This window comes from Peromyscus californicus, unplaced genomic scaffold, assembly GCF_007827085.1.
Source record: "Peromyscus californicus insignis strain IS unplaced genomic scaffold, ASM782708v3 Scaffold_13__1_contigs__length_99412109, whole genome shotgun sequence".
Taxonomy (NCBI): Eukaryota; Metazoa; Chordata; class Mammalia; order Rodentia; family Cricetidae; genus Peromyscus; species Peromyscus californicus.
The window spans coordinates 43,291,114-43,317,118 of record NW_026294424.1 but is presented as its reverse complement, the minus strand read 5'-3'; the positions used below and the strand labels follow the sequence as shown (position 1 = coordinate 43,317,118).

General features: G+C 37.3%; 1 protein-coding gene across 5 annotated transcripts in view; it reads right to left on the bottom strand.

Moving 5' to 3' along the window:
- Slit2 (slit guidance ligand 2) overlaps positions 1 to 26,005 on the bottom strand; it is a 346,124-nt gene that overhangs the window by 13,268 nt on the left and 306,851 nt on the right. For all 5 annotated transcript variants that reach the window (XM_052734901.1, XM_052734905.1, XM_052734903.1 and 2 more), the window contains 4 exons: positions 15,953 to 16,046; positions 10,438 to 10,575; positions 10,106 to 10,346; positions 8,776 to 8,906 (listed from right to left, as the gene is read on the bottom strand). In XM_052734901.1, the coding sequence (XP_052590861.1) occupies positions 8,776 to 8,906; positions 10,106 to 10,346; positions 10,438 to 10,575; positions 15,953 to 16,046 (604 nt within the window). The remainder of the gene's footprint in view (positions 1 to 8,775; positions 8,907 to 10,105; positions 10,347 to 10,437; positions 10,576 to 15,952; positions 16,047 to 26,005) is intronic.

Here is a 26,005-nt window from a genome sequence, read left to right as displayed (position 1 = left end):
TTTAATTTCAAACAATAAAAAGAAATTAAGAAAATGACCCTCTTCCCAAGAGATATGTTGAATTTTACTGTTAGCACTTGGTTTAATTGAGATAAATCCAGATTTGACCTCTGCTTTTGCTTTATTAAATGTTTGAGAAGTTATTTTATTAAATCTTTCACAAATTATTTTATGGCAACACACTTTAGCTCTCTCTGGTGAATGCTGTAAATATTTTCCCATTTCACAGTTAATTTTGCATCAAGAAGAAATAATTTTACAAGCATGCATTGCATACCAAGTTAAATGTTAGATTATTAGTCTCATCACCACATTCATTAGCAACAACATACAAACTATTCTCAAATCTTAAGGAAAAGTTTGATTTAGTTCATTTTACAATGCTACTTGAAAGAAAATGCTAAAAATCAACAAAAATGTAACTTCTTTGAGGTATATCTGATTCATAGTACCGAAAGTTACAAACTGAAGTATTAAAGTTAGTAAATACACATAGTGAAGGTCATAGCCAATGGATACTCCCCTGAGAACATATGCAACTTGAGGTGGTTTTATACAGATCTTCTATAAACACTGGCCTTAATTAGATTATAAATATTAATACAGAGGTACCTTTTTTCTCTTTAAAATTGCAAAGAAAAGGCTCACATCTACTGTGGAATGTGCTCTTGGTCACATATTGATTTCTGACAATCAGTCCAGACATGTCATTGCTAATGAAGGTGTTTGGTGTGGTAAAATTGAGTGGCTCAAGACCTTTAACGTTTTATGATCCTTAATGCAGTGTTCCAGCTGGGAGGCAAGAGGTAGGTCGTTTCATCAACAACTCAATTACTTACTTACCAGTCATTTTCTTTTCTGTTCTGTGTTTCAGTTGTTTTTGAGTTCTACATCTTTAATGCAAGCTAAATTGTAAACTACTTTAAAGTAAGGGTCATATATTATTTATTTCTGTATATTTGCAAGTGTTCACACGAATATATGATAAATTTTAGAAGCTCCATAAACAAGCTATAGAAACATAAGTGGGATTTATTAAAGGTATTGGGAATTGTTATTAGTTATAGTATTAGGTAAGAGTTATAACCAATAGGCTTCTGGCATATTTATAGATGCTTCTCCTAGATATATTTTATTAAGAAATTGCCGGGCGGTGGTGGCGCACGCCTTTAATCCCAGCACTTGGGAGGCAGAGCCAGGCGGATCGCTGTGAGTTCGAGGCCAGCCTGGGCTACCAAGTGAGTTCCAGGAAAGGTGCAAAGCTACACAGAGAAACCCTGTCTCGAAAAACCAAAAAAAAAAAAAAAAAAAAAAAAAAAAAAAAAAAAAAAAGAAATATTATTATAATTAAATATAATGCTGAGTGGTATAGGTTGCTTAGCTTGTCCTACTTCTAATGAAATGAGTGACTTGGGACAGTTGGGACCATTTCTTTTTCATTAGAGAAATACAAATAATAAACGCAAAATTTATTTGACACTATGAAAGAAGTACTGTATACAAACATTATACACATTTACAATAGTTCTCTTAAGCCTCATAAGATCAGGACATCATGTTACCAAAGGTGACAAAGTTAGCTGGTAGCTAAATAGATCTGAAACCAGGATACCTGCTGTGTGTGTCTATGCTTTTAATTACCATGCAACACTTTTTAAATGTAAATTACCCATAACAAGCTTGTAATATTTTGTTAAGCATCCTAGATAACCTGCTATTTCCAGATCTTCTGAATAACTCAGGATGGTTACATTTTAAGTAAATTGATATGAAGGTTGTACAACTTGGCACATCTAATAAAAATCACTGTATTGAAAAAATATTAAATAATTGCACGATGAGGGCCTAAAGATTATACAAATGCATATTAAGTACGTATACAAATTGGGTTTGGATCATATTTTCCAATTATGAGTGAGTTTCTCAGTAAGATTTTCCTCTCACAAAACAGGATATGCGTCTCAACTGATAAATGCCTAAGAACAATAACCACTGAGGTTAATTTTATTTATACAATTTTAGAATAAAGCAAGGCTTGATCTTGACTTTTTAAAGAAGTTTATAAAAATTAAAAATTTCAGTGTCTTTGTTAAAATAATATGGTACCACAGGACTTGAAGAGACTATGTCTGGCTGAAAAATAGTCTAAACTTAAATTGGTGTTTCATGCTATCTTCTCTAGGATGAGAGGCGCTGGGGCTGTTTAAGGATGCTGTACCTGTGTATGCTTTTAAAACAAAAGCATGATGGGCACCCAACATTTCCGCTGCAAGACTGACTGAGATACCACTGATTTTGCAGTCCATCACAGTCACATCCCTCCAGGCCCTGCTGCAATGCACAGTGCCCTCTGGGGTTATGATAATATTGATAAACTTCCTTCCACCACTCCCCGAGGGAATAATACACATATAAGGACTCAAAAAACAAGATAGCCATTGAACCACTTAACTTTGCCCCATCCAACTGGGAGCACAAATTCTATTTATTACCATTAATATGTAATTTAGGGTCACTATTCTCATCTATTACCTGAGATTTTTGTTTATTTGAATTTCTGCACTGAAAATGGTTATAAGAAAACCATGCAATCTTGCAATTGTGAGGCTTACTAAATAAAAACAGTTTTAAAATTTGGAGCTTAAAAGAAAACAGGAACTCTAAAATGTTCATCCTTCTCTCTCATCTTTCTACTCAGCAAAACATATTAACAATGGAGTTTTATATTTGTACAATCTACCAGTTTGAATGTATTTCAATAATTTAAAAAGGATGAGAATTCTAAAATTCTTTCCTTCCTTCCTTTCTTCCTTCCTTCCTTCCCCCATTCCTCCCTCCCTCTCTATTTTTTCTTTTCCTTTCTTTCTTTTTCTTTCTTTCTTTCTTTCTTTCTTTCTTTCTTTCTTTCTTTCTTTCTTTCTTTCTTTCTTTCTTTCTTTCTTTTTTTCTTTCTCTCTCTCTCTTTTTGCTGTCTCTCTGTCTCTCACTCTCTTGCTCTCTTTATTTCTTTTCTTCTTTGTGACAGTGGGATCCAGTTGTTTTGCCTTAAAAGATTTAAATGTCTGGTGACAAAATCCATACAATGAAATAGGAATCTAGGAACAGACAAGAAGATCTTGTCATCTCATGTTGACACCCTCATGCTGGACATGACTCATCCATAGAGGATATGATACTAATACTATATATTGTTTAAAAAGCTCTTCTGCCTATCTTTTTAAATGAAAGGGAGCAGGAAGCCAAGTGAGATTAAAGGTGTTTATGTCTACTCTGTGCATCAGCGTTTTCCAGAAGAAATTTTTCTAGACTAGTTTTCTAAATAATGTATTTAGAAATATATTTCATCAATGTTTTGAAGCAGATTCAATTAAATAAAATATACTGAAATGAACAGAAAGGAACTATAGTCTGTAAGGCAGTGGGGTCCTCAGCAGTGTCTATATCCACCTTTGTACAGAGATGAGGACAATCCACAAACCACCAACAGCATCAGGTACTGGGAGCCTACTCTGTGTCCCATCCAGCCTACCCTGTGTCATTTATATGTATTCTTTCAAAATTTCACAGCTGCATGTGAGAACCATAATGGTTCTAACCCTTGAGATGAAACAGAAGATGTTCAGAGAGATGACATAGCTTTGGCCAAAGAAAAATCATATTGCTCATGGTGAAACCTTCCCAGACAGCACATGAGAATGGTTGAATCTTAAAAATAAGGATGTAAAGAATCCGTTTGTCCACCTCCAAGAGAGACCGTCTTCACTGTTCCACCTGTGCTGAGGCTCTTCTTTTCCTTCTTCTCTCACCTCTATTTGTCCATCCTTATCCCTCTTCCCTTTCCCTCTTCCTCCTCTCTCTCTCCTCTGCTTCTCCTCCATCTTAGACAACTGGATAATCCAGACAGTGTGAAGCCACGGAAACCTAGCAGCTGGCAGCAGAAAGTGCCATGGAATCACAACAGTCTCCTACATGTGTAGTTCTGTAAACCAGCATAGTAGACAATCCTGGTTTCCTAATTTTCACAGTGTTTCCAAAGAAGCCATCTCATTTGGCATATGACATTAATTTTAATTTTAAGAAAAGTGTGTATACTATCTTAAGTATTTCTTAAAAAAATCCTTAAAAGTTTATGTTGATCTCAGTTAAATAAAGTTGCTTTGATGAGCATCAAATGATCATTGTGTTTGAGAATTATATTTCTAGTCTCTGAGTAGTGTGGAAGATAGCATTATGTTGATGTATTCATTCACTCACTCACTCACTCACTCACTCACTCATTCATGGTATTAGTATTGAGTCCCTCTGTATACCATTCTCTAAATTCAAAAAGCAGACATGTGACCAGAACCTGTGTTCAATCATTTCTTACACAGCTCACTTCCTATTTGTTGTTGCAGATCAGATCCCTATAGATGACTGTGAGGTATTAGCAAAACAACCAGCCTTTGGGGGAGAAAGAGCCTATATGTGTAGCATTTGATGACTGCTATGACAGAAATATCGGGGACATGGCTGCTATCAAGACAGCATCAAGCCTGACATTACACATTTTAGACATGGGAAGAGACATATGTCATGAGCTCTCAAAACACAGTTTAAGCTATTCTTCTCACCCAAGTTGTTATTAAAGTCTACTCCATGGAATACAGCATTTTCTTCAAGTTTGTAAAGGCATGTAAAATTTCACATCCTGGAGACCCCAGAATCAGAAAGGATTGGAGGGCCCCAGCATAAAATTTCCCTCTACTGTTTGTATTCCTGGTGCTGAGAATCTATATTCTTCTTTAAAAAGGCCACAATTTTCTGTGGTGATGTAAGAAATAGACTGATAAAATATGCTACTTTATTAGTACTGAAAAATAAAAAAAATGCATCTTGTGTTTCATTAAAACCCATAAAGATATGTTAACTACTCTCCTAATACTTAACACTGTATTTTTATTTTTACAAGCTTATGTGTCTGTGTCCCTGTGCGGGTACGTGCTCCTGAGTGTAGATGTCTATAGAGGCCAAGGCACAAAGACCAGGAGCTGGAGGTCCAGTGGTTCTAAGTTTTCCATGTGTGGGTGCTGGCAACACTCTGCAGAAGCAGCTTGTGCTATCTACTGAACTCTATCTTGCCCTCATAATTTATAAATAGCAACTGATCGAGTTTACAAAATTGTTATTTTCTTAGAAAAAGGACCTTTGTTTAATCAAAGAAAAAATGTTATAGTTTTATTAAAAACAATGTTCTCTTTATCTAGATTAGAAAAATAGCTTTGAAGAAAAACATATCAATCTATATCTGACCCTGTGAAACCATTATTCTCTTCTAATTTATTTGAAACAACAACTGACATCACAAGTAAATTTTTTAAACTACAAAACAACCCTATAGGAACAATAGCTGGATATGTGACTGCTTTTCTCTAATATTCCAAAATAAACTAGATTTTAATCAAAGTTGAGAAGGAATCAATCAAATGATAAAGTGTACTTGATGGAGAAAATTAATTTCCATATGCAATTTCCTCATGAGTACTAAGCAATACATAATGTAGAAAATGTTGCTCAGCAAAGTGAAGTTTATATAACAGAAATCATATGCAAGGAAACCAAACACAAACAAAAACAGTTACCCAAAATAAGAATATTTAATTATATTTTTTAAAGCAACAGTACGTACTTTTAATAATGTTATAGAGAGTTGATAAGAAAAAGGATTTGAACATTTAATTTAACTGAATATTAAGTAGCTCACAAGAGCTGATTGTACTGGTGCAATTGATGGGTTTTTACTAAAGCAAGGCCAAAGTAGAGCATGTCTCTCACGATTTCTAGAAAAGGGGGAAGAAGCAGAAAGACTGTACCGTTTTCTGATGGTTGGAGATAAGCCTGAAAATCAGAGCAGTATTTAACTGCACAGTGGACACAGAATGAAACAGAGGATGAGAAACAAACTCACCCCACCCTAGATGCCACAAAGCCAGCCCATGAATAAAGACTGTGATGGACACTTGAAGCCAGCCCATGAATAAAGACTGTGATGGACACTTGGCTTCGCACTGAAGAGAATTTTTTAAAAAAATGTATTTTGGGGAATTCTGAATCTATGATGTCAGTAGTTATTATTATTCATTAATTTATATTAATTATCTAGATATTTTGCTTACTTTTGCTTCCCAGCATAATCTTACAAGGACAGTACTATCATTTATTATCTGCATACTTAGGTGAAGACCAGATGGTGATGATATGTCTAACACATAGTTTCCAGGGCATTGTCTTTTTCTAGTTTTTCAAGATTTTGTGCAAGTGCTGATGGCATTCAAATGGTTGAAAACTCAAAATAATGTATAGTGGCATCCATGCAGAAATCATACTTCTAACCCTCCATTTTTATATCCATCTTTAATTGATGTTAATACCTGGAATACAAATATCTGTAATCCTATATTCTCCTCTGACACCATTCATAATTTTTATCTTTAATTTTTTTCTTGAGACAGGGTCTCTCTATTATGCAGCTCTGGCCATCCTGGAACTCCCAATGTAGACCAGGCTGGACTTGCACTCCCAGAGATCTACCTGCTTCTGCTTTCCAAGTGCTGGGATTAAAGGCATATGCCACCACACCCTGTCTCTACTTTTTATTTTAAATTGAGTATTGCACCTTGATATTCTCTCAATTTTTGGCCAAGATTTGCCCATTTTTTCCTTACCCCCTGCCCTTTTACCTTTTGGTCCTTAGCATATTATTAATTTTCTTAACATTCAAGAATTTTAAGTTAATACAATATAATACCTGAATTTCAGGTAATTGTTGCCTGTCTTTTTAAACTATAAAATAATGTAATAGCTTTCTCAAATTGTATGTTTTAATTTGAGAAACAAGAATTAAATAGAACCTGTTTGCCAAGACCTAATAACACATGACTCTATTATATAATTTTCTAACAAAAACATGAGCTTTTAGTTTTAAATAGAGTGTGGAGAGTATGCAACATAGTATTCTTTTTATAACTGTCACAGGACACATACTGTTTTTAATTGAGGCAAAATAAATGGCAATGAATGTAGAATCAAACAAACAAAAAATGCCCTTTCTAGTAAGTTTTCATTTGGGTAATATCACTTGGGTTCCTCCAACTTATCTAGAAATATTTCGTTATATTTTTATATGAATTCTATCTTTAATATGCCAACACAAGAATCTTTACTATGGTTTGGAAACGTTTTACACTGCATCATTGTCATGAAAAAGCATAAAATAAAATAAAAGAAAATGAACCACAAACTTTGGAAATCTTTTTATGGGCTGAAACACTATATAATTTGAAGGTTAATGATACATAAAATGTTGGCAGTAATTTATCAACATTTGGAGGTGAAATAACCCTTGTATTCCACTTGAAAACCAATAATTATGTGTCTGTGTCTATGCTCTAAATAGTCCCAAGTGGGCTAGCTAACCACCAGCAAGACTGATCAAATTCTACTCTTGGCTGTAAATTGGCATCTACTTTCCCAGAACTGTTTATGAAGGAGCCAATAAGCTGTGAAGGCTTTTGAAGCACATTTATATATGTACAGATAACACGAATAAGATTGAGATCACTTACTATATTTTATGTCAAAATCAACACTCAATCACTTGTAGCCAAGGGTATTTGGTCTATAGATGTATTTTGTTCATAAATATGGTGCTCTAAATGTGTGTCATTCTGGGCAAGGTGACACAGCCCTTTAATCCTAGCACTCATGGATCAGAGGCAGGTGGATCACTGAGTTCCAGTCCAGCCTGATTCACAGAGAGAGCTCCACAACAGACAGGACTAAATTGAGAAATCTTGTCTTGAAACAACAACAGCAATGTGAATCAATATTTAAAGGAGAGAAAAATTCATATTGAGGAAATAGATGAATGATATATATAGACTTGGACCAACATTTTTACATGACAGCATCCAAGTAGAAAGAGATTTGATTGTATTTTCCTCTCATCACAACCACTTCTATTACATTGCCTACCTCAACGTTATTTGTCATAGAGGAATATATACTTACAAAGCCAGACCTTTAAGGAATGTAAGAGTGAGAGCATAGCCTTTCCCTAAACTTGACTTTTTTAATTCATTTAAATTATCTGCCTAGAGAAACTATGTATAAGAGTATGATCCCTGATCTAAAGGTGATTGTACCATTATTTTTACACTTGAAGTAATCGAGTGGATGATCAAGCATTATTGATACTAAGGGAATTACAAAGCCTATTGCAATAGCTTGAGTGCGTCATTAAATTCATGCATAAAATATCTAACCTCCAACGCAACAGTGTTGAAGGATAGAGAAGCTACAAGGTAATTTAGGTCATGAGGGCTCTGCCTTCACCTGGGTAAAGACTGAAGCTTCAGGGAGTGGGTTAGTTAGCGTGAGTGGGTCCCTGACGTAGAGATGGGCCAGCCCCCTTCCCTCCCCCTATCTCTGGCACATGTTCCCCCCACACTTTTACCTTCTACTATAAGATGATACTGCTAAAAGGTACTTCTTTGCAAGATTAGTGTCCTTATCTTGGATCTCCTAGTTTGCAAATTATAAAAAATAAATCTCTGATTTTTATGTTACTCAATCACAAGTATCCTGCTATAGCAGTTCATAAAGTTCACTAAGCCACCTGTTATCAACAAAATATTCCCAGCCCTTCCTATTACAGAATTTTTGTTTTTTTAGAAGAGAATCAGTTCTTCATTGAACAAGTTTTTTCACCTTTACCAGTAATTGAGAGATCTTCACCTGTAAATGGCCGAAGCCGGGTGAGAGCCGGTGTCATAGCTGGCTCGAACTCGCCCTCGATAGAGTTCCACAGCAATGTGGTCTTTGTCACCCTTATACAGGAGGATGCCGCTGTCTTCATCTGTGGCAATCTAGTAGGAGGTAGCCCTGATGTTAGGATGCACAGTCAACCAAACGTATTCATCCAAAGAAACAGGCAGCCTAAGTGAATGAGGGCTTTTCACTATGGTTTGTCTCGTGGCCATGAGAAAATAATGCTTGTTAAAATTACTGCTTAAAGGCAACTTGTCTGTGAATTGTTCTGTTGTAAATAAATCCAAGAAAAATTAAGAAAAACAGTCACAAATATTCAAGGAAACCTTTTAGATGTCATGTCAGAATTGTCTTGGCTGGAAATTTTCATGTATCTGTAGTTTTGGTTTGTGTTTGCTCCTACTCCAAGCTTATTACTGGCATATACTACATGTGACTATATTAAGCAAAATGAATTCTCAAAACCTATACAAAATTATTTACACTCATGTCATGTGTAGGGAGAAACAGAATATATTTGCTTTTATATTGCTTTTTTTTCTTCTGTGGGCTTTCAAAGGATTTAAGTGTAAGTTAGAATTTAAAAGTCCCAATAGCGGTGAACTTCACATTATTATTCAATGTGGCAAGCACTAGAAGGTGGATGGTGTGAAGAAAGATATTTAAAGAAAGATTGCCTCCCTCCCAGGGTTCTTGCCAGGTTCAGAAGCCCCGCCCCTATTGTTGGTGTCAGATTATAAAAATAAAAGGAGGGGGAAGACTCTAGGAAGTGGATCAAAGACATTTAAATTGAAAACATACTAAATGATTTTGCTTACTGATTAAGCAAGTATGTCCAAATACTCTACATTTATTATCCCTAACCTAGTACCAGGTACACCTTAGGGGTGTGAAAGTTTTGCTTAATGGTAATTGTCTTAGTAGCAAGACATAAAAATGTCTGTTAATTCCATGCCCTTTCCTGAAGGCTCTGGACGAAGGGGGTAGCCAAGTCAAGGTGCTGCATCTCAGCTGTGTGCTTCTCAGCTGCAAGTTTCCTAGGAAACGTCTTTCCTATGTGCAGAGAAGTAAGGGCAGAGCCGTACAAATTAACGGGCAAAATACCTTCACTTAAAATGTAAAATCAAGTGGCCACTTGGACGACCCCCCCTCCCCGCCACACCCTGTATTGAATTAACATTCTGGCTATTGAAAGGAAAAAATCTGAAGCTTTTCACACAGGGAAGATTTCCTTTACTATGTCAGGCAGCTAAATGTGAGCCCCAACCAGGTCAGCTCCTTGGAGGGGACCTCTCACCTGAAGTGAAATGTTTGTCTGAGGCCGAACCTTGGCTGAAGGAATCTGCAGGTAGGACTGTTTGTTTACAAAATTCACACTGACCAACTTTTCACACTTCTCTCCCAGGTAGCCAGGCAAACACTGGCATATCGGTTCATTGGTCCTGATGATGCACTGGGCTCCGTTCTGACAATCAAAATTATCACAGGGGCTGGTTCGAGGGAGGACCATGGGTGGAGAAAACTCACAGAACAAGCCACTACGAAATATGAAGAAAAATTAGATTAGATTAGATGTACTAGGGACCTAGAGCTATTTCCCTAAATACTAGTGTGTCATCAGGACCTCACCTGTAGCCTTCAGGACAGATGCACGTGTAACCATTCACTGCGTCAGTGCAGTGAGCGCCATTTTTGCACTTGTTATCTTGGCAATCATCAAAGTCAATGTCACAGTGCTCACCAATGTATCCTGGAGTGCAGTCACACCTATTTCAACAAGGAGATAAAATTTCAAACTGTGGACTGAGTCAAAAGATCACAGAGAACAGCATATATGTACACCCTCTTAACATGAAAACATAATTAATAGATGGCTACATAACAGCACAGGCTACACTGTGAAGAATGGCTTGCTCACTAACTGTCAGAAGAACGGCACTTAACTCCTTGATGATCAGCTCTGGCAGTAAGGGGTCAGGAATTCATGACCCTCTAGGAAATCACATACATGGCACATAGTAGTTTACAGACTACTGTAGTCCTCACTTAATCATGGTTACAGCTACCCATGGTGTAAATTCTTCATTGAGATTCCAGGTACAAGCAAGAATACAACAGTATGTGTTTGTTATGTTGTACATCCTTCCAAGTAGCATCAGATCCTGTACTGTCAACTCTGTCCAGTCCTGAATATTTATCATCCACTTATGCATTCTGAATATCCCTGAATATCTACCTTCCCCGTAGGAATGAAATCACATCTACTTTCACAGTGTTGAAGTATATACGTTCAGGAAACCCTTAGGTAGTAGCAGCACTCAATGCCATTATGTCTATTGCTCCTATCTTATAGGCAACTGCATCATCTCACATATCATAAGAAAGATGAGTAGTATCTAGTATAATACTTGAGAGCAAGAGAATACCTCTACATAACTTTTATTATGGTATCTTGTTAAAAGTTTTGTTATTAATTACTGTTCATCTCTTCTTGTACCTATGTTGCCAGCTGTATTTTATCTTTAAAAACTACAAGAAATAGATTCTATGTAGGGATTAGTAGTGTCTAGGTTTTCAGGCATTTCATAGATAAGGGTCATCTCTCATATGTGTTGTGGAGATATAGGGACACTGGAACTTGTACAGGTATGGCCACAGATGGGGATAATTCTTGTGATAGCCCTCTCCACCCTCCACTCTTTCCTCACGACATGTTCCTGCTGTGATTTATTCAGTTTAGATAACGGGGCTTCCATTAGTGTGTTTCCTTTGAGTTTAAAGGAGGGTTCATTTCTTTGTTATGTGTGTATACATATACATACACCCACATTACCACCCCCCCACACACACATATACATGACAGGAAACCATGTTTTTATCCACAGAATTTGGGCTTTGCAGTCACAGAGAACTTGTATTCCTTTCTGGCTTCATTGTTAAATGTGTATTTTCTTTTCCTCTAACAAATCAACATTCATATTTTCTTGTTTAATGAAGTATTTCAACATTTACCACATGATGTTTTAATATATGTACACATTGGACAATGATGCTCACAATCAAAGTAGTTAAATATCCATCACTTCACTGTGATGGTTAGTATTGTCTGCTTGACAGGGGTCACGTGGGAGATAGGCCTCTGGGCGTGCTTATGGGGAGGATCTGGAGTACATGGATGAAATAAGAAGGCCCACTCCTGGTGGGTAGTGCTGTCTCCTGCCTGACTGTACATGAAGAGAGGGAATTGACCAGATGTCTGTATTCACCTTTTGTCTCTGCTTTCTGATTGTCGATGTGATTTTTATTTTTTTATTTTTTTGTTTTTTCGAGACAGGGTTTCTCTGTGTAGTTTTGGAGCCTATCCTGGAACTCACTCTTGTAGCCCAGGCTGGCCTTGAACTCACAGAGCTCTGCCTGCCTCTGCCTGCCGAGTGCTGGGATTAAAGGAATGCGTCACCACCACCCGGCCCTGTCGATGTGATTTATCCAGCTGTTTCCAGCTCCTGCCACCCTAACCACCTGGCTGTGATGAACTGTACATTGAACTGTGAGCCAGGGTAAACTCCTTCGCCTCTGAGTTGTTTTTGCCAGGCTGTTTTGTCACATCAACGGGAGGAGAAACTGATGCGCCTCCCATAATTACCTTAACTTTCACTTCCTTGTTTTTTACTGTAATGGCAAGTGTAACTATGATCATATTACATATGACTGTTTCCACATTAGGTCTCAGAACTCACTCATCTCCTCCCTATAGAATCTTAACATTGGCGACTAACATGAGTCCATTTTCATTACACCTAAATTGTGGCATTATCCCTATACTCCGATTCTATGAGTCAACTTCTAAAATTCCAAATGGAAATAATATCTTGAATCACCTGTCTTTCTTTATTAAGCTTATTTCACACGCTGTAAAACATCATTTTAACTCAGGCACACGCGTCTGTATCCCTCTCTCGCCGATAGCATGGCATAATAATTTCTACTCTACAAGCATGTTAAATATTCAATAAAATGCTGTGTATAAAGTCATTAGCATATTGTTCAGGTATCTTCAAGATCAATAAGTGATTCACATTTTCTGAACTATGAGTCTTGATCATTCTAGAAAAGTCTTTATATGTATTCTCTACTAATAATGCAGTATTCTATAAAAATTTTAGTGTTTAAATGAATAAAGATAGTTTTAAAAAATACCTGATTGAATGTGGCATTACTGAGTGCCAAGGGTATTATCTAAAGATGCAAAATCAGGTTATTTACTGGAGAGCTGATGTATTCAAACAAATGGGAGTACAGTTCTTCTAAGAGAGCCATTCAGGTTGCATGTATGGTTTAGAAACAAAATGAACTCACTGTGCAAGCATGTTTGCACTGAAGCTGGCTGGTTTTAATACTAAATCACCATAAAGTGAAGTAAACAGCAAGTCTGAAACTAAATGGACCCTAAGTGGTCATACAATTCTCAAATAGATGGACGGGGGCCCTGGAAGGGAACTTCCATCAATGTTAATGTGGGCAGTGCCACCGAAGTGCTGAGCATTAAAAAGAGAAGACACACTTTGAAATGCTCTGAATTATTTATCTGAGAAAAGAAATCAAAGGAAAAGATAAGAGAACCATACATTTACCACAGTAGCTGTCTAGGAGATATTTTTTGCCCTCTTTTTTTTCCAAACACTATTTTTTAAGCCCTTCAGAACTAGCAGCTCTATCATGACCGATTATTCTGTCTTTCTCTTGTTTTAAAGCAGGAAGGAACATTTAAATAAGAATTCCCTAAATCTTCGTTACCAACAATGCCCATCACATCTCTTCAATTCTACTATCTGATGAGGGGTTCGGGAGGCGATATAGAATATAAAATACACTGTTTAGGACTCTAAATGCTAACTAAGAATGATGTATTCTTCAAAATACTGCTTATGGCATATCACGCTCTAAAAATATCTCAAAGCAATTCAGGAGATTTATGAAATGTATAATAAAGCATGAAAAGTAAAACCAGCTCTGTTAGCTTAGTAATAAGAAAATGAAATTGAAGTAACATTTACAACTTGTCCAAACAACATTTCTCAGTAAAGATTTTCTCTCCCGGCTTCCCCTTGTTCGGTTTTCAAGACCATTTTCTTTCCACAGCTATACTTCCCGCACTGTGCAATTATTTATAAGACGGGAGTAATAGCTCACACTCTGACTTAACCTGTTTGCAGCTCAACTCCATACAGCTATAAAATGAGCTCGTGAATTACTGACTGCTGAAAGCAGTGGGCTTTCAAATCAGTCCTCCCAGACTCCAGCAAGGAAAACTCTTGAGAATGTGCAACCTAATTGCTAGTAATAGAGCATGCTTAATTAAGAATTTGTCCTTTGTTTAAGACAAGCTCTCCTCGTTTAGAATGGTTTCCATTAAGTCTTACTAATAACTTGTCTTAGAATTACACAAAGTCCTGTGAAATCTGTTTATCAGATATGGTGTCCCAGGAAACCATCCTTGTTAATTCTCTGCAAAGTGGTGGTGCTTGCTCCACATAAGTGATGTAGTTTTGTCTTGCCAACTTCAACTGTGAGCAGATCAAAGCCATTGAGAGTTAAAGCAATTTACCTACAGAGTTCTGTGGAATAAAATGCAATGTAGCATTGTATATAAAATAAAAAATATTAACAAGACTTTTAGTTTTTGGCTAGAATTGCAAATTAAAATATAATGAAAGATGGACTCAGGTCTACAACCTTTCTTCCTCAGTAATGAATGTAATGAGTATGTGTTACAACTATATGTATGTGTTCTAAAAATTTAGATTTTAAGTAAAATTGAGTGATAATATTGTCCAAAGAAAATTTTATAATTATTCAATTCAGTTTATCCTTTGACAGTAGATACTGCATAAACACCAGCTGATGAAGCAGAAGAGGTCTTTGCCACTTGCGTTACGTAAGCATGGCTTAAAGAATGACTATAGCTGTGTCATCCCCCCAAATCTAGTCTAGCCTCGATTCCAAGTCAACTGTGGTACTAATAAACCAGACAACCTGTTACTAGGAATATGGCTTCCGTGAATCACATAACCGCAAAATATCAAGTCCAGTTTCAGCTCTACCAGTAACGTGACCTTTGCACAGCTCTCTGACTTCTCTGGGCTAATATTTCCTTGTGTTTAAAACTATGAATTCATATTTTTGGTCGTGAGCCAGGCCTTTAAAAGCTGAGCCATCTCTCCCGTCTTACCACAACTTGGTATGCCATGACTGGCTGACATACATGGGAGGCCTGCCCTTTTCTGAAGAGAAAGAAGGAGGAGTGGATGTGGAGGAGGGGATGTTGTTGGGCAGGACAGAGAGGAGAGGAAAGTGGGGGGATGTAATCGGACTGGGGTAAAAAAAATCAATTAATTAAAAATAAAAGAATACTTCAAAAAATGAAGAATTTAGTCTAGATGATGTTTAAGTTACTACCAGCTCTAAAATTTCTGGTAGACAATATATTTCAAGGTCGTAGCAAAGTTATCATCTAATTTGGTACCACGCATATTTCAGAAATATTGCTACAGGGGAAATGATTTTGATAAATTTTTTAGCTCACTTGAGGGAGCTCTCTGTGCGGTGTGCATGGGATGCCTTAGATCTCAAGAACAAGGTTAATAATAGTCCTTATCAATAATTACAGAAAGACAACAGACACAAGCCAGAAATGTCTGGCGTAACCTGGCCACAGTGCCATGGTGTTTTCCCCAGCCCAGACAGTCAATTGATTGTTTTAGATCATAGACTTTTCAGTTACATCAAAATCAATTTCTCAATTTTAAAATAAGTTTACCTGGTGGATGTTAGAAACTTAATTGCATTGGCCTTTAAATAAATGTAAGGAAGCCTCTTCAAAGATTGTTCCATTCCATAAAGGGCCTCCTAGACATTGTGGTGGACAAAAAGTTTCCCTGTTGTTGTTTTCTAGTGTGCTAATAAAGCTCCATAGTGCACAGGAATATTTGCAAACCCGTCACAAGCACTAGGGTATATGTGACCCATTTTTAATCTTCGGCAAAAGTGTAAAGCTAAGGATGGTAGAGGAGACAGGTTCCTCAAGGAAAACTCCCATCCAACCCTCCACCTCACTGAGAGCCTGAGGACGTGGCCTGAGACTTACTCGAATCCCTTTGGTGTCAGGATGCACTTGGAGTCATGCTGGCAGGGATTCAGGTCCTGGGCACAGAAGTCTAGCTTTTCCTCACACAGCTCACCTGCAAGACAGGAGTAGTGTTAGATCTCCAAGGAAGGTGGCAGGCTTCAAGTCACAGCTTATAGTTGAAAACAAAGCAAAATAGTGGATCCCCACAAGATTTGGGGACAGAGGATCACACGTCTAAGCTCAGTACTGGCTCTGGGGCTGAATGGGCTCCAGGCTCCAGGCAATGCAGACAAAGTGGTGTGTGGTTTGTATGGGACCCTTTAGCTATTACTAGATTAGGAAAATGACATTTGAGTGTTTTTCATTCTTCCTTAATTTTTACATTTAATCATGCATTATCTTTAAATTAAAGTATAAAATATACACACAAAACAAATGAACACCAAAAAAAAAAAAAAATCTATTCACAAGTAACCCATTCAAAGTGACCAGGTTCTATAACCAGAAACATATTTACTCCTGTCCCTCTAGCCTCCCTCACCATTCTTCCGGTTAGTCCCAGAAGTACACCCAATGGTGACTACTATCTTCACAAGACAATGGGATAGTTGTACATATTTTGACCTTAACACAAACAGGGTAATCTTAAATGGAATAATTTGGTGTATGCTTCTTTTAGTTTGGTTAATTCTATAGTTTTATCTTTGAAAACATGATCTTCATATTATCTCAGATCTTCTAAATTTAGAAGAAAAACATTTTGCTTCTCTCTTACATGTCACTAAAAGAGATCAATGAAATACATACTAATCACTCCACTGTTATATAAAGAAAAAGAAAGTAAAAGTAAATATGAGAGAGGCAGAGAGAGAGAGAGAGAGAGAGAGAGAGAGAGAGAGAGAGACAGAGAGAGAGAGAGAGAGAGAGAGAGTATACTTTCTCCAGAACTATCAAATAGGTTAAGAAGTGTAATTTTTATCAATGAATAAACTATGATCATAACCATGTAGACAGCAGGTACTCTACATAGGACTGCACTTTTGATAGTCTATGAGGAAACTTCTTCCTATGATTTATGCTGTTAATATTTCAAATATGTTCGGCCAGGTCTAATTTTCACCAAAAAGATTCTCTAATCATGGTGTAAGACTAGAAAGGCAATACTTTTAAAGTTCTTCTTATAGCCCTCTATTTTATTTATAATTTAGCTTTTCCACTGTATTAGTTCAATAAAGGAACAAATCACCCACATATGCACTTGTTCACTTCCTCCAAGAATGTTACTTGGTTAGTGTGTGAGCTTGGGAGCTGCAGGGCGGCCTTCTGTTGCAAGCCTCTCCTTTGACACAGAATACTACTTGCGAACACAAATGTGTGCCACTAAATGAAGGCCATTTATTTAGACTTCAAAGAACTTTTTTTTATGGTGCAAGTATACAAATGCACTCATTTATTATTATCTCAGTCTATCTTTCCATGTTCTAAAAAATAATATTTTAGTACAATATTCTTATTGTACTGAAAGTCTCATTCATTTTTTTTCCATGAGAATTTCTGGGTCTCTAAACCTGTAACAGAAAAGTTTAACCACATACATACATACATAGTAAGGTACTTTTAAAACCATTTATTTAATGTTTGTAATTTCAAGTACTGCCACTCTAAGAGACTTTGACAGAATTGATTCACTATATTCAACAGCCAGGGAGGGATGTGAAAATCATCTGGGGGTACAGGGTGTTTATAATAGTCTATATCAAAGAGTCTGTAAAATATAATAGAGAGTGAATATTTGAGATAAATGAAATTACTAATTCTATGTACTTTTTAGTTTATACCCAAATACGGTGTTGCACTACAAATAACTAAGGAAGGGCAAGGGGTTGCTTCTTTATTCGCTTTAACCCTGGCACAGCTACTGATACAGGGTCAACCATAGTTCATCAAGACTGTGGACCTGTGATAGATGCTGGGGCTACTGAGATAAAGTGAGTGGCTTTGCCTTCAGGTAGTTCCCAATGCACAAGCAGAGAAGAATGCTGAGCTAGGAAAAGAACACTTAGTCTGGCTCTCATCTCCAAGTGAAAACACAAAAAACAAAGAATTGACCTTCCCTTCTTACTGAGGAATTTCTCCCTAGATTCCATATGTTAAGGAGTGAGGCAAGAGAAATGTCTCAGGAAATGCTGGCTGAACATGTTGCTACATCCTTTGTGGATGGTTTTAGAGTGAGCATTCCAACTTAAACAGGAAAAGAAACCTTAATGTCATGTACATTTTTCTTATCATTACATGAATAACATAAAAGTAGTGGTAGTCATTACTGAAATTATACATAATAATTCTCTCTCTCTCTCTCTCTCTCTTTCAGTGTGTGTGTGTGTGTGTGTGTGTGTGTGTGTGTGTGTGTGTGTGTGTGTGTGTATGTGTATGGCCAATACATGGCTATCCACCTGACTCTGATATGATTGGCTCTTGTAATCACTGAGAAGCTTCACAAAAGCACCTGGTACATGTGATTTCCATTTAACTCACTTTTCAAGGTCCATCTACCTAGACTTTTATCACTGTGGTCTATTATCATTCTATAAATTAATTTCCCATGCTTGAGCTAATGTTTCTTTTCTCTTTTGCTTTAATAATAAGCTCCTCTTTCATTTAAGTCCTGAATTTCCTCATTTATGCTTGTACCTGTAGCAAGACTTTCTGGTAAGGCTGTAGGCTTATGTTGTTGTATATGTATTTTATATTATTGGATTTCACTCAGTCTTTGACTGCATCATCATGTAGAGCATCAATCCTGGTGCTTTGCTTTTTCATCCTCCTCGGTTGTGATGTACTAGGTGCTACACTCAAATACCATCTACTGAATAAGCAATAGTCAAGGTGGGAGTTCCAACTTGTCTATTTATAGTTAAGTTAGATTAGTTTCTTAATCTTTACATGTTTTCTTAATTTTGTATACTTCAATCATCACTAATAATGTAGCTAGGCTCTTAAGTTTGGATATTAAATTTTTCCAGACTGAATATTAAAGTAAGTGCATTCATTGTGCTATTTATTTAATTCTAATTGTTTTTAATTCTGCTACATTTGCAATTAGAGGACTTTTTAAAGTATAAATAGTGTCTTGAAGTGTGAGTCTTGTGAAGTTGGGAAGTGCTGTGGGATGTCTTTGTGCATGCTGTGAATATGTGTTGCTCTGCTTGGTTGATAAATAAAGCTGCATTGGCCTATGGCAGGGCAGGATAGAGTCAGGTAGGAAATTCCAAGAGAGATAGTGGGAGGAGAAAGGAGAGGAAGGAGACACTGCTGGCAGGATAAATAAGATGTGAAAATACTGGTAAAACATGTGGGAACTTATAGATTAATAGAAATGGGTTAATTTAAGATATAAGAGTTAGCTAGCAAGAAGCTTGAGCCATAGGTCATCCAGTTCATAATTGATATAAGCCTCTCTGTGTTTACTTGGGTCTGAGCAGCTGCAGGACTGGGCTGTCACAGGAAAACTTTCAGCCATAGTCTTGGGTGTTGAGTTTGAGTTGGGAAATAATATAAATTTCCTTGATAGGTGCTGAGCTTTGCATGCACATCCGATCATCAAGGGGAAACTGTACAAGAATAATGGCACTATTTTTTTCAGGAAGAATAGGAACATGTCCTCTAGCTGTAGTGAAACCAGAGACTCCTGGCTTATTATTGAAAAGCCACCCAGCCCTCATATAATAAGAAGAGTGTCTCACTTAATTTTTTAAGTAGATGTATCCAGAATTAGTTCCTCAGTAGATAAATAACAGAAAATGAGAAAGGTAAAAAGAAAACTCACACCCAAGGTAATATCAATGGGTGCCCCTCTTCTTGAGAACATCAGTTTCAAGATGACAAGAAGGTGAGCATATTCTGATTCTATTCTATATAGTTTGGATTGTGATTTACTGGTTAATCAGCAGGTCCTTATGCATTTAGCTTAACATGAGAAAATGTGTCCGTCTATTTGTTTGGTTTAGTCAAATGTGCTTCAGTGATGGTTCAGTGGTTGTACCTATACATCCTCCAAGAGACAAGAACCCAGACAAATTTTGTAACTTTGTGCATCTCAGGAAATCTTATTTGCTTTCTCCTTTGAATTCTTAAAAGTCCCAATGGTAAAGCAATAGTATGGGACACTGTGGTTTCTTGGTATTTGTGATTTCCCTTTTGATTAGATGAGCAAATTAATGTTACCCATGTACCAGTTTTCATAGGGGTTAACAAATTGTTGCTATATGTTTGTGTTGCTTTTGCATATTGGAGAGGACAGAGTGAACCATGATGGTTGGTGCTGTGACTGTCATTTAAAACAGGGACTGATGAATGATACATTGTATGTAGTCGTAAGATATTTTGCAAACAATGTCTGTCCATCCCAAAGACAACACACCGCGTTCTACATGTCCTAAATAGAGGTATTATTCTTTTTTGTGTGACAAAGTCATGCCTAGTTTTTTGATCACCTTCTCTGGGTGCATCTGATTAGTAAACATTTGGGTTAGAAATGAACAAATTCTACATCGTACTGCATGAGCTTTGAAGGAGCATGGGAAGAATGGCACCCATGTACCTAAGAGAGTATGATTCCACCAAGTCCCACCCTTGAGAAATGGCTATAAATCACTGGTTACTAAGCCATGAAAATATTTTCCTATTTTGCCTCAGTGGTAATGTGACCATTCATCCTGGCTTGCTCAGGTCAGTCCTATTTTACATCTGCTGTTTCAGGATACTTACTGAGCACTGTTTCACTACACTTGCATAGTTGCCCTGGCTTGGATGAAAAATGTGATGGTCACTGCCTAGGTGGAACAGTTAAAAACTGGATCATCAGAACTTACAATGCCTGATTTGGACTGAAGAAAGACCCTTCAGAAGGAGATCTTGGGAAGAATGTATCCTCATTGTCAAAAATAACATGGTTTTTTTTTTTTTTTGTGTGTGTATGTGTGTTACTTCTTGGCATAGTCTTCTGCAACTATATGTAACACAAAAGAATTGTCTGCTTGAAATGAAATAGTTTCATTATTCTGGGCCTCTGCTCTTCATTGATAAAGGAAGTTTTAGAATTGAAGATGTAAAATTTAACTGTGTCTCTAAAATAGCCCTTTTATGAAAGAAAAAAAATATCTAAAAAGATGGATAATGCAGATAGGAAAGTAACAAAGAGCACTACAGTCAGCTAGACAATACAACATTATTTCATTCAGTCGGAGAAAGAAATGTCAACATGAGCCCAGAGCCCCTGCAGTATGAATAAAGCATAGAAGAGATGAAACCCCAATACATACTGAAGGATCTTCTGGGAAACCATACCTGAAGTGGGCCTTAACGCCTGCTTTATTGTGCTTAACTGATATTGCTATTCTTTTTGTTAAACACAATAGGCTCTTCTGTTTATCGTCCCTCTTAATTCCCTCTTCATATCATATATTCTTTTATTATTCAGATTTCTTACTACAACTTACTGGAGTAGTCTTTAATATTTGTTATTTTTTTTAACCAGTTTTCTTTGTAATAAATCTTATCAAATATGTGAATTTTAATAACATCACATTTTTATTAAATAGGATTTTACTTAATTAAATTAGCACTTAACTTAATGCATTTACTTTTTATAGAATTTATAGCATTACTATAAGACCAGCAAGGATTTCCTACCAGACTTGCCCTTTGCACAGAAAGGTAGACTGTTGCCTGCTAGATTTCTCCAAAGATACTTTAGTCTCAAAATGTCACTGCCAAGACACATAACCTGACCAGCTTTCTTCCTCGACTTCAAAAAAGTTTTATATTTGAGATTACAATATAATTACATCAATTCCTCCTTCTCTTTTCTCCATCCAAAATTCCCAATATACCCCTGTTTGCTTTCTTTGGAATACGTGGCCTCTTTTCTCATTAATTATTGTTACAAGTATATATGGATACTCTTATACGTATATATTTCTAACTACACGCTCAGTCTATGTAATTGTTATTTGCCCATTTGTTTTCAAGGCTGAACATTGGTACTGGATAACCAAATGGCATGCTGTTCCTTGGGGAAGACCATTTCTCCCACTCTCAGCATTCTTAGGTTTCCTGCAGTACTTAGAGATTGAGGCCTCCCTCCTGGGTTTTTCTTCATTCCCTTGTATATTGCTATTGCCTTTGTTCTTCCCATGCTTGTCATGTTGTGAGACTTAATGAGTTTAGCTTCTGTCATTAATAGGAGACACAGTCTCCCCTCCAACTCCCTGATCCTTTGGCTCTTATGCTCTTTCTACCCTCTCTCCTACAAGGTTTCCTGAGCCTTAGGCATAGGTGTGTTTTGTAGATGTAGCCACTGGGGCTGGGTCCCACAACCAGGCATTAAGATTGGTTGTGGTTTTCTGTAATGGTCTCCCCCTGTTCAAAAGAGAAGTTTGCTTGATGAGGGGTGAGGACTACACTTATCTCAGTCACCCCATATTTTTTAAAGCCAACTATGTATCAGACCCTGTGAACATGTTTGGGGTATAATGGCTGGCAATGAAAAGTTTCTCCCATTTTTGTGGAATTTGTTCATGAGGGAGAGAGGAAAGAGAAACATTAACCCATTTTATCCAACCATGTTTAACAATGCCTCTGACTTGAATGCTAAGCAAGAAAGGTTCCTGGTGCTCTCAAAGGAAGATGCTGTGGGGAAGAACAGACTGGATTTTCTTTTTCTTTTTCTTTTTCTTTTTTTTTTTTTTTTTTTTTTTTTGGTTTTTCGAGACAGGGTTTCTCTGTGTAGCTTTGCGCCTTTCCTGGAACTCACTTGGTAGCCCAGGCTGGCCTCGAACTCACAGAGATCTGCCTGGCTCTGCCTCCCGAGTGCTGTGATTAAAGGCGTGTGCAACCACCGCCCGGCGGGTTTTCAGAAAGAGAGAGACTTAAGAGATGTCAAGTGAAGGATAGGGAGGATGTGGGAGCTCCTTGTAGAAAGGTAGCGAGTGAAGCTATGAGAGGTCAGGAGTGAGCCAGGAATAGCAAGGTTCCAGGGGATGCCATAGAGTCAGCACAGTGGTTTATAGTTTAGTTACCTTAGCAGAAGTTAAAAAAATAAGGAAAGAAACATTTTAAACGCTATGTGGAAGACAATGGACTACTTTCTATCCATAAATAATTAGGTCCTTTTTGTACCAGGATCAGTATTTCTGGAATTTTCTAACTCAAATTCAGTGTTTCAACTATTGATTTATTTTAACATAAGATGGAGTGATAAGGAAGGGTACTTAATCAGTAAATGAGTGAGAATCTATCCAAATTTTCCAATACTCCAAACTTTGAATTCCAGTTAGAAATGTCTACAATAAAAGGGAATGAAAATACCATTACATGGTGTTGATAGACACTCAACTGGTAGTTTCTACTGTTGTTAACTTCTGCTAATTCAACTAGATTCATTTCTCCGTTTGCTTAAAGATATATGATCTGGGAGGCCATTCTGAGAATTGTGGATGCATGAATGCATTGGAGGACATGAGAGGTTGACAGTGCAGGCTGGTCTTAAATCTGATCAAAGTAGATCTTTTTGACTGTATGGAGTATCATTAATATTGATATGACGGAGAGGGAACACAGGGCAGCGATCTGAATAACTGAATCAGAATTCTAGTGTTAAATGTAGTTGGTTATGACATTTTTAAACACAGTTGTAACAAGGGAGGAAGTCTGGTTGAATTCCTAGCAGAATTCCCAGGATACATACTTCCACAAAGTAAAACACATCATTCTTCAAACGTTTGTGCTTTCACTTCTGTGTAAGAAAAGCCTGGATAGATGACACTAATTTTATCGTATCTGCATTAGATCTGCAAGGGAAGATGTTGAAATAAGCAACCCACCTGATAAAGGCCATGGTATTTTAGTCTTTAAAATATACCATGTGAGGGCAAGGGGCTCCTTTATGTACAGTTTTGGAAATCTCCATTCCCATCAATCATGTACTCAGCAGAAAAAAAAAAAAAAAAGCAATGTGAAAGGTTAGTAAAGGCTTCCTTGCTTCTTGTGGGAAAATACTTTTTAAATGTTAATGAAGGCATAGAAGGCACAGGTGACCTAAAGGAGCAGGAGTGTAAAACAGCTGGAGACTGTGTTCTGCGGCACACATGCCTTGACCGTTACCCTAGGTCGGCCATCTGCTGCCTCTTAGACAATTTTATAATTTCCTTTGCAGAAAAAAACGATTATGACTGTAGAAAATCAAGGAGATGAACCCAGGAACAGAGGGAGGGCCTGTGCTTATTAGCCCACAAATGGCATGTCTGAGAATGGTTAAAATGAACAGACCTTCGTGTTCCTCTTTGCCGCATTTTAAGACTGAAAGCAGAATCTCATGTAAGCTGTAGAGGTCCCATTTGTTCTCGATTGAGGAAAGCACAGTCGGCCTTGAGATCCCTGGGGGATTGCTCCAGCAATTACTGCTTATGCTCAACCTCTTATGTAAATGGACTAGGATTTGCTTAAACCTAGGCATATCTATAAAGATTTATTATATTGTTCTTCAATTGTTTATGTGTGTGTGTGTGTGTGTGTGTGTGTGTGTGTGTGTGTGTGTGTGTGTGTATGTGAGTGCACGTACTTGAGCTCATCTGTGTGGTTTGTGGATGTGACGGCAGTGCCCAGGAGTCCAGAAGAGGGCATTGAGGGGGGGTGGGGTTGGGGATTTAGCTCAGTGGTAGAGCACTTGCCTACCAAACATAAAGCCTTGGATTTGGTCCTCAGCTAAAAAAGGGAAAAGAAAAAAGAAACAGGACAGGAGAGAGCATTGGATTTCTTGGAGCTGGAGTTCAGCTGGTTGTGAGACATATAATGTGAGTGATGGGGACTGAACCCAGATCTTCTTCAAACACAGCCAGTGCTTTTAATCACTGGGTCATGTCTCCACATTCTTGACTCACACACTTTAACCCAGCTCTGGATTATGCAATCTGCCTAAGACAACATAAAAGCAAATGGTTGTTATGCAATAGAGTACATAAATAAGAAAAGAGCATATATGTATTTAGTTCAGAGGTCATTTTCCTGATATATTCCTGATTCATGGTTGGTTGAATGTACAGATGAGCAACCTGTAGACATGAAGGATAGACTAGGTTTACGGTTTGTTCTTATTCATTAATTTAAGTCAGGTCTATGTTACATACTGTATTAATAAAATTTCAGTTTTAGGCACCAGAGCATATTAGCAAAGTAAAATAAGTGTCAAGTCTCCTGTGTAAATATTTAGCATGCTTGCTAGTGATGAGGGTAATGACTGACCTAATTTCTGTCAGTAAGTGAGGGGTGATTTATGAACTGTAGGTTACTGAGGATTCTCTTCAACAATCCGCTTCTTTTTTGCAGCCCACCATTCTGAAACTTGTTTTCTCAATTAGAAATAACTAATTGACCTTCAAGAGATGACTATGAACTATCCAGATGGCCCTCATTTTCTAAAGTTAATGAAGTTCAGTCATTAGTATAGGAGTACAGGGTAGTAGAGGTCTGTGGCATCTTGAAGATACATGATCTACTGACAGCTGTTCTCTCCCTCTGAAATGTGCACCAAATGTGGTTTACATGTGATGGGGGGCGTGCTACAGGTAAACTGCATGAGATAAAGTGAATCACAATTCAGCACAGAAAAGCTCAAGAGAATGTGCTACACAGGCTGGCTCCTAGATGCTTCATAGGATGAGAGGGGTGTGTGTGTGTGTGTGTGTGTGTGTGTGTGTGTGTGTGTGTGTGTGAATTTTTGTTTTCTAAATGAAAGTATCTATAGCTGTTTAATCAACTAGATTCCCACACAGTGTGATTGGTGACAAAGTCTGTCTCTAGTAACATGTTTAGTTGTGAGTGTCCTTGACATATGAGAAGCAATGGCTTTGCAGCAGCCATGTCTATGACCTGATTTGAACCTGCAGCTGAGAACTACAGCTAGTATTGGCTGGGTGAACCTCGAAATGCTTGGTGGTTTTGTATCATTTTCATTACTAAGCAAAGTGTCCTGCTTTAGTTATTTTCTCAGCAAACATCTTGTGCACTTTTAGA